The 10301-nt window shown below is 42.4% G+C and overlaps 1 protein-coding gene across 1 annotated transcript in view; it reads left to right on the forward strand.

Annotated features, from left to right (window-relative positions):
* LOC117958135 (microtubule-associated serine/threonine-protein kinase 1-like) overlaps positions 1–10301 on the forward strand; it is a 55541-nt gene that overhangs the window by 19418 nt on the left and 25822 nt on the right. The window contains 3 exon segments of the mRNA XM_034894402.1: positions 7305–7399; positions 8276–8351; positions 9887–9959. Of these exon segments, the coding sequence (XP_034750293.1) occupies positions 7305–7399; positions 8276–8351; positions 9887–9959 (244 nt within the window).

Here is a 10301-nt window from a genome sequence, read left to right on the forward strand (position 1 = left end):
GAGGTTTGTCCATGTTGTTTTGAGAATGTAATTTCTGTTTCAAGAAATGAGCCAAACCAATGGAGAAAAACTGTAATACAACCAGCAACTGCTGCTGGGATTTTATCGTATCTTGCATCATACTGTTCATATTACAGCGCTTTACTTCTAGTACTAAAATACTTCTCGACCAAAAAGGGGGAAATCCCATGCATGGGGCGAGAATGAAAAGCTTGTTAGGGTTAGAGGACTAACTATGAATTGGTTGAATGCTAAAAGAAAGTGGGGAAGCACTTATTTCTAAATGCAATAATTTCAGAAAGGACATATTTTGTGTTTCACTCAGGTGCTTAGGCTCAGGTGCAGTGTGCAGTGTGTGTGTGAGTCACACAGTTTCCACGTCTTCGGCTAATAAATACTCCTTCTCTGTAACTAAATAAGCCGTTACACTTCACATAAGGAATACTGTGCTAACCAAAAGGAGGTCAGTGTGAGGCCATGCCAGCTGAGTCAGAATGGAGGATCTTTTCTTCTAAGTGCTGCAGCTTTTCCCCGCAGGAGTGCTGCGTAGCTTATACTTGTACATCTCCCATTAGCTTTCAGTTAAGGGCCTTGTCTTCCCCTTCCTCTTAGAGGTATGGCACTCTTATTCCGTTTGATCATCCACCGTCTTACAGGAAAAACCCATTTCAGGACGCAGGCTCCTCAGGTGCCATACTGTCCCTCCCCAGTGTAAGGGGAGTGCAGATGTAGATGGATGCTCAGATTTAAAACGGTTTACAACATAACGTGTCATACTGGGATTTGTTAAATCCATGACATAATAAACTTTTCTAATTACAAACAATAACAGAAGATGGAAATCATTTTACAAACGTTTTTCTAGGATTGTTTAATTGCTAATGTTAGTTCAAAACGTCCATTCAACTGACAGCCTTTGTTGTGTTTGGTGCTAACTTGTAGCTAGCAGTGAACCAACTTGGTTAAGTAGGTTAATTTTTACTGTATTGACATTACAGATGTCTCTCGTTAGCATCTTGTATGCTACTTGTTGCAAAGTGACAGCTCAATTCTACACTCGACTTACATCGGGGAGTGACATCTACATTTACCCGGGGTTGACAGAAAGGGGGGTATGGCTGCTGTTGACTTAGCTGTGTTCCCCAGACTGAGACAGAAAATTCAATTTTAAATCCAGACTGATATGCTGTGTGGGATGTTTGGGACCCCGAAGAGCTGAGGAACCTGGGAAGGAGCATAGACTGTAAAGATAATGAACGTAGCATCAGTGACGTCACACATTGGTTTGGGGACTGCCATTTTGAAGCCTCATGTTTTGCAATTTTGCCGTCGCCATCTTGGTCTTTGAAACCGGACGTGACCATTTTTGGAAGATCTGGTAAAGCTGGGGAGGATGACGCGGCCAAGCCGGTGTTACTTTTGGTTGTTATGGTGCTACGCTAAGCTAAACGCTAAAGAGGTAGTTGGAAGTTGCTGTTTTTCAACCCTTCTGAAGCGACTCATCGAGCGAAGATTTAACAACGAGGTAAACGCAGATCTCCGGGTACTGGCGCCTTTTTATCTGCATGTAAGGCAGAAGAGAAAATTGGCAAACATTCCCTTAAGTTACTAGCTAACACTAGCTTACTAGCTAACACTAGCTTACTAGCTTGTTTAACATAAACCTGAACAAGATGTTTTGAGGCGACCAAAATGTTCCTTTGTTAACTTTACTGATGTAAAAACACAGTGAGAGGATACGGGTTTAAGATTAAAACACAGACAACACCCAAACACAGGTCTCTTTTAATGTCCACGGTGTTAGCATGGTTAGCATCGCTAAGCCTCTGTCCTGATTGACAAGTCCTAAAGCTTCCCCTGCTTTCTCTATTTTAAAATAAATTGAAATATAGTTAACTAAATGAAAACCATGCTTTGAAGATTTGAAACTAGCGATTGAGACAAACTCATGAGGATGTTTACTGAGATAATAATAATAATAATGTATACTGTATAAGTCCCGCAGGGGGGAAATTATAATAAAAAGTGAGAAGTGGGTCACTTTCTTAGAAACAGACTCCTTCTGGTGAAAGTGTTTTAAAGGTGTGTTGGACTCATGTCCCTGCCATTGGGTTTTAGGCCAGGCGATGATTTTGCCATTTAACACGATGCTTATTGCAGTGGATTGTAAATGAGATGAAGCAGAGGACCGTGTTGTGCATTAGGCCCTAAACCATAACCACTTTGGCTTCTGTCCTGGCCTTTTACTTCCAGACATTATTGTTAGATTCACTGCTGTAAAGAGACTTGGGCGGACTAATTGGGATCAATAAATACGTCTGCATCCTATACATGCATCACTCCGATGTCATACCTTAGCTCTACAGCTAAAAAAATTGATCAGATAGAGATAGATACTTCATTGATTCCCAATGGGGAATTCAATCTTTTGATTGCATGCTTAATATAAAAGGACTCAGATCTTAAAATGTTAAATCTGCCACTGTTCTCATGGTAACTTGCACAATGTGCTGTGCAAGACGTGGCACATATTAAACACAGTTCATTTAGAGCTGCCAGCAAGTTCTCCAAATCGTACAACCAGAGGTAGAAAGAACAATAACATGGTTAAGTAAAAGTACCATTACTTTGATAAACTTTTAGTTCAAGGATAATTGCCGGTATAAAAAAAAATCTACTCAAGGAAAAGTAGCTTATTTCAAATGTTTTTAAAGTACAAGTTTTTTACAGTCTTATTTTACTTATTTAATTAAATCGCTGTTATGTGTTGAACTAGGTTGAACCCAAATGCAGACAATACGCAGACAAAAATGATAGTTTAACAGGTTTATTATTCCAATGTCCAAGGTAGGTGAAGCAAGACAGGGAAAAGCCAAGTCCAATATCCAGTGGGAATCCGGGGTACCGTGTTCCTGAGGGTCCGTGTCCAATAATCCAGAGATCCAGCGTCAGGTTCCCAGAGCTGTGGCAGACAACGAATAATCAGGACGCGCAAATATAACAAAAACTACTACAAATAGGTAGCGTCAGCCGCGATACTAACGTGGTCATCTTGACTGTGATCTGACGAAGAGGGGTAGGTTGAAAGGGTATTTGAAGCAAAGGTGATTAGAGCAGATGAGCTGCAGCTGGAACCCTGACGCCCGCACACCAGGCTTCACTCCTGCAAATGACGGGGGGGCGGGGGCAGAAACAGAGCAAGGGTAGTGCTCTGTACAAATGTCTAATCTGTCATTTGATGCCTTGTGGAGATTTTTCCATCTTTTCTTGGCTTCTTTATGCACGTTAATTACATTTTTACGTGGGGTGGCCAAACTTTCTAACCCCACTGTATATATAATTATAAATATTAGTGCTGTCAAACTATTAAAATTAATCACACATTTTTATCTATTCTAAATAGATAAATATATCTTCTTTTTTTTTAACGCTCTTATCAAACAACAAGCCGCCATGTGACCACGGCTCCCCCCCCCCCCCCCCCCCCCCCCCCCCCCGATCCCCTCCAGGGTCATAGACGCCAAACAGAAATTTACTCTGGTTTAAAGTGCTCCAGTCTTGTCATGCTGCAATAAAACTTCATCCATCGATTCAACGCTCTCCTCATGCTGCGGAGGTAAACTCTCCCCTGACTCCTCACCAGCAGTTCCCTCCTCCTTCTCCACCCTCCTCTCTCTGAAGTGCTCTGGCTTCACCCCTCACTTTCTCTTTTTTATCTGTCTCTGTGTGTGCACCAATCCCTCCTCCTCTCGTCCTCAGATCTACTTTCTCTTTGACTTTGTGCATCACGGCTACATTTGTGAGGTGTTATGTGAATGGCTAGATGTGGTTGGATCAATATTAATGGTGCCCCTGCTGTTACAGTAAGTAGAGGGAGGAGTATGAACATGCAGAGGATGAAGGCTCCTGTGTGTCTGGCTTTGTGAGAGGCGTGTGTGTGTGTGTGTGTGTGTGTGTGTGTGTGTGTGCATTAGCTGCAGGTGACGCCTGAGCAACAGCATTTAAGGTGGACAGCTAAGCGAGTGAAGGTGATAATAATGGCGGGTGTGTGGAAAACAGCTGAGATTGAAACAGACAAAGAACAAGGCTGAGAAATTAAAAGAAGGGACTGGGATTTGCCTGAACAATGCACAGTGACACACACACATACATGCACGGTTCGATGCCTACTGTATGTTGTACCTGTGTGTGTGTGTGTGTGTGTGTGTGTGTGTGTGTGTGTCTGTGTGTAACAATGGAAAGAAACTGGGTCATGTTTACCTTGCGCCTGTATGTGTGATGAGCACCACTGAGAGCGCATTTAACCTGCATCTCTACTTCTTGTTTTTCTCTCTCTCTCTCTCTCTATCTCTCTTTCTCTCTCTCTCTCTCTCTTGTCCCCAACTGAACTTGCAGTCACCCTAAACATTTACCTTCCCTCATCTCGCTTTCATGTCTCAGTTGCACCAGCTAACCCCCCCGATATCTCTCTGCACACGTCCTCCACGCCTCTAGCATCCCTCGGCAACAGCACGTACAATCCAGAATCACTGAGTGCAGTGGAGTGCATCTCTCTCTCTCTCTCTCTCTCCTTTTCCACTCCCTCTCCTTTTCCTCTCCTTGATCTCGAATGACCATCCAGCAAGAAACACCCGCCGGGCATCGCTCTGAAATTTGGACTCTGCATCCGCGGTAGCTTTACTTGCTGGATGCCAAAGTAAATACACGCTAGTCGAGCCCAGCGTCCATGTTCATGAATAGCAGGGAAAGTGACAGCGCTACAGGAGAAATGCAAGGCCAAGCTCTTCGTGTTTACAGCCAGCCTCAATTGATTTCCTGCAGCACTGAGAATCCATTAAACAGTCTTGCTGCTTGGTTTCACTTGGTTTTCAACTCTGTCTGTCTTTCTGGAACAGGGGCAGGCGACCTGCGGCTCCTGAGCCGCCGTGGCTCACCTGTGGCTTTGACAATAAGTTATATCTGAATGAACAAAGGTTATTTTTGTTACATTTTAAATTTTATTTATCATTGCTGTGGGTCTTGCGCTGATGATTATAGTGGACGTCTTGGCAGCGCCACACTATTCAGAACGGTTTGACACATACAGTATTTACCTTTTGACAAATATTGTGCCCCTCTGCTATTTGGATATTGCACTAGTCCATATTGCTATTTCGATAAAATTGTGATTCTGCACAGTAGTGTGACGATAGGTCTTCCAATGAAATCCATTTATTATAAGGCTCAAATATGTTTTGTGGCTCCAGACCAGAGCCCGACCGATAAAGGATTTTTAAGCCCGATACGAATATTTGGGTATTTAAAACTCCAATAAGACGCTGTAGAGCGTCCTCTGGTGGACAGACTATGCAACACACTCTACTCCAGACAGATTGTTTAAAGGTTGCTTACTCCTGAAGTAATGAAAGGCAGCGACACTCTGTTGGATCTTACACACTGAGACACACACATCCATGATGTGATTGGGATCAGCTGGGGGGCACAAGGAGTGGTACAGGGAGATCATTGCAGTCAACCAATCAGACAACCACAAAAAAGCTTTGAGGTTATAGAACAAGGTCAGGATGTTATTGATCCAGCCTAACAATGTGAAATGGCACAACAGCAGGTGTCGGACCTGCATGTTAAACTCAACCTGTATGCTTATGGGATCAATATCTATAAGGCTAGTTATAGATCTGATCGATCAGGACATCCTGTGTGTGGTTAGAATAATGAAAGCAGGTAGATGTGACGGTGCTTACTCTGTTTTGTGAACTTATTGTAATATTTTAGGTGGGAATATGAAGTTATGGTTATCCTTTTATTGGGTAGCTTGGCAGCTGGTTATACTCTCAACAGCCAATCAGTGCAGGATAAATCTCGGCTGATGTTGCAAAGGTGTAAAGACTGTCTTTAATTTGTGATCTGGCACTTTCCCAAATTTAAAGCAGAGGTGAAGTTAGGGACCGAGTTAAAAGGGAGCTTGTCCTCCACGCCCCCTTTCATAACATATGAACCGTTTGAGGTAGAGTCTTGTGTGAGGTATCATTGAACTCAACAGAGAGTTCCTTTTGAATTGATGATGGTTTGTCCTTCCCGTTATGATTAAGCCACGCACCCGTTTATAGTTAATGACCCGTTTGATGTAGATTGTTGTGTGAGGTGTCACTGAACTGAGCAGGGAGTTCCCTTTTCATTCGATTTGCAGTGTCTTAGTGTCTGCAAAAGCATCGCCTGTAACCCCGACACACACACAGAGGAGCGAGGGCCCGTCCAACGCTGCTTGCAGCTTTAATACTGTAAATAACATAAAATTGAATTGAATGGTAAAACTGCTCCGTTGCCCCATTGTGAGCTGACAAAATAAAGACCAACACAGACAAAAAAGCAAAAAGCTTTGCTCAATTTACTTCATAATGGAGTGTCGGCTGGATGCAGTAATATTGTGAGCAGTGTGAAGTGGAGCCCACAGGCAGATCTGAGGTGACTCAGTGTGTGACTCTGCTTTTAAGTGGCCAAAACATAATTAGCCGAGGTCACGGAAAGGTGGATGTTTGCCTTTTTGTACCATTCTCCTCTATCCTGTCTTTGCTCCACCGCTTGTCGACACTTTTCTGGCTAACTCTGCCTCATTTTACTCCACTCTCCTTTCTCATATTTTATCTTTGCTGAGAGGAGGCAGACAGGGATGGATGACTGAGGAAATTGATTTCTCCTTATCGCTGCTACAGTGTGCACATACCCGTGCATAGAGACACAGATTTCATTCAATTTTTCATCCAAGCTTTTAATTTATTTTTGCTCGAGACATCATGGAAGGGCGTCCCTCATTTACAATGACATCCAGTCACTTACAACGCCAAAGTAATCCAAAAAGAAAGAAACAAAACAACAACAACAGAAGAGAAACAACGCCATCAATAGAAAGCTACTACAACTTTCTGAATGGGAAAATAAATTTGATAGAACAATTAGGATATAAAAGAAAAATGCAACCATTACAAGTAAAAGTTTGGAGGTTTAAAAACCAGATTTCTAAAATCTTTAAAAGGGGAGTTTATTTTATTTAAGGAGGGGCTGGATTTTGTTCCAGGAGACAGGTGCACTCTAATTAAAACGTTCAGACCGAGCTTGTGTAACATGAAGTAAAGGCCGAGCAGTCAGCAGAACGGGTCTGATGAGGTGACGAGTCGGTTCTGAAAGGTTATGTGGTCGTTTTCCAACAGCGCTCTTATAAATGCTGAGCTCACCTCGATACCATGATGGCTGGATCCTCTCATGTTTATATGAATATCTCTCTCTCTCTCTCTTTTTCTTTTCAGTTGCCGTACGAGCAACAGGAAAAGTCTAATCCTGACCACCACGTCTCCCACGCTGCCTCGGCCCCACTCTCCTCTCCCCCTTCCCGGACACATCGGTACGTATAGCAAGCAACCAACACATTCTCACTCTCGGGTCCTGCAGCGGCCCGGGTCCAAATCCAACCTGTGGCCCTTTGCTGCGTGTCATCCCCCCATCTCTCTCCCCCTTTCATGTCTATCAGCTGTCCCTAAAACAAAGGGAAAAGCACCCAAAAAGTAAAAGTTAAGGGGCCTTTGCGTATATGTTGTTGGTTTGGGTGTCACAGTCACGTACTCTCTGATCCCCAACACTGATACCTAAAGGGTTGTGCAGATAAAACATCATGCTCTCTTGTTAAATAATCAACTGGCTTGATTCAGTCGTCTATGCAAAAAGCCCACAATTAAATCTCTCAGTTCATTAAAGGTGCCGTAGGTAAGACTTATAAAACTAACTTTCTGTCACATTTGCTAACACAAACCCTATGTTCGAGTAGAACTACATGAAGCAGGTCATTTAAAAAACAATATGTCTCCTCTGGCTCCACCTACAGCCTTACCGCTCCCTGTTCAGATGCACCAATCAGGGCCATGGGGGGGGTTATTGTGTCTAACATGTCAATCTCTGCTCATGCACATGCATTCATTCTCCCTCGTGGTGGGAGGGGCTTAGGAGACCGTTTTGGCTTTTTTAGCTAAGTCCTGGATCTTCCCAATCTTACCTACGGCACCTTTTAATCAAAACACCCAAATCCCTTCCCTTTTACAGAAAAATGCAGACTAAATAAAAAAGCTTCGTCTACAAAGCAGTCATCAGTCTAAAAATTAACGATTAGGAAAAACATTAATTTCAGCCCCTTTTACCCCTCAAACCCTACCCAGTGATTATGATGAGCTCCACTGTAGAAGCAGCATGATTGTCTGATCCTCTGTGCGTGTCTTGTCCCAAACAGGAAGCAGCCCTCTGGACAGCCCGCGGAACTTCTCACCCAGCAACCCTGCACACTTCTCCTTCGCCTCCTCCAGAAGGTCACTGCTTTATAAATATTACCACCGGGCTTTAAATTGAATATGACATTGTAAAGTTACGATGTCATGAATGAAGCAATCAACACCGCGTCTGTTTGAAACGGCCGGCTGCAAGAACAATGCAACAAATCAGTGGTGCTTGTGGTACTAATCCTACATTTCCCATGAACACTATGTCGTGACAGGTCATACAACCGTTGACTACGTGTCTGGCGTGCGTGCTATTGATTACAAGCTACGCTGAAACATATTAGACAAACGGAGCGGTGCAAATCAAACCAGAGGAGCTGGAATGAAGTAGCCTAGTTAGGAAAAGAAAAGTTAAAAATATATTTGTTTGGATAACCCTCCTGTTGTCTTCGGGTCAAATTTGACCCGTTTCCAAAAAGTGTTTATATCAGAAATTTAAAATAAATAATCAGTTCACTACTTTCATTGAATTTGGGTGTTTTTTTTGGTCAATTTTAAAGCATTTGGAGAAAAAACAATTGGTAAAACAACTTTAAAAACAAGTGTAAGAAAAGAGAAAAAAATATCAAAAGTGACTAAAATGTGAATAACGGTCAAATAAAGTTACACAAATTTAAAAAGATGCCAAAAAAAGTAACTAATGTCAAAAAAGTGACATGTAAAAAAAAAAAGCTTTAAAAAATTGGGGCTCAGAAGAAGTTGAAAAACGTTGACAAGGTGACAAAATCATCGGGGGAAAGACACAAAAAGGGTAAAAAAAAAGACAACCATAACCTCGATAAAAGGTTTTTTCTGTGTGGACTAGCCAAATGGTATAAAATTGACAAAAACACCCAAATTCAATGAAAGTAGTAAAACGATAATTTATTTAACTTGTGAGGAGCGTTGTTAGGAACCATCCACGTTACTTTTTGGGAAAATTTGTTTGAAAGAAACCCCAATTTCTGATGTAAAAACTTTTTGGAAAGGGGTCAAATTTGACTCGAAGACGACAGCAGGGTGAAATTTCCAGTGCCTCTGTGTTTATTCAAGCTGATTTGGTGACACTGGGACTACACTTTGTCGGATATCTACGAATAGTCTCTAGCTCCGTTTACGCTGTGCATCAGGCTGTAGTTTGGATACATAAACAAGGAGCAGCCTTTTTCCCCTCATGTGTTCTAGGGTTAGGGTTAGAGATGGATGTGAGGAGGGCTGTTATGTTGCTCTTTCTCTATCTCGTGCGGGGAGTGTAAATCCTCTCTCTTCATTCTTCAAATCCATCTGCCTGCCTGTCACTGTGCGATCGAGGCACACAGAAGAAACATGATTAAGTCTTCTGTGGCCTCTTCCCTAAGAAAGACCCCAGGGACGAACCAGATGGGTTCTAAGTCATCGTTCTGCTGAATGTGGAACGACTGAATGAACGTGTCCCCATAGTATATGAAAAATAGTTTGCAAGGGTTGTTGTTTTTCAGGCTTTGGGATATCAAAGACTCGAGACAGGCAAGCTAATATGATCCGGGGTTTGATGACAAAATGTCTGAACCTGGTTTTCAAGATGTTAACATTTGTGTTCTCTTCAGAGCGGACGGACGACGGTGGTCTCTGGCGTCTTTGCCGTCTTCTGGATATGGGACCAACACTCCCAGCTCGACGGTAAATACCTGCCCATCTCATAAATAAAGAGTCCCAACCTGGGAAATGGCTCAAAAATAGCTCGAAAGACAAAGAATTATCAGTAGGGCTGCAACTAAAGATTATTTTCATTGTGGATTAATCGGTTGAATATTTTCTAGATTAATCGATTAGTTTTTGGTTTCTAAAATGTCAAAAACAATGTTGTTCAGTGGTTTCCAAAGTCCATAATCACGTCCTCAAATGTCTCCGTTTGTCCATAACTTAAAAATATATTCAGTTTACTGTCATAGAGGAGTGAAGAAACTAAAAAATATTCCCATTTAATGATGGGTGGATGGAGGGTTAGATGGATGGATGGAG

Source organism: Etheostoma cragini, chromosome 15 (genome assembly GCF_013103735.1).
Source record: "Etheostoma cragini isolate CJK2018 chromosome 15, CSU_Ecrag_1.0, whole genome shotgun sequence".
NCBI classification, from domain to species: Eukaryota; Metazoa; Chordata; class Actinopteri; order Perciformes; family Percidae; genus Etheostoma; species Etheostoma cragini.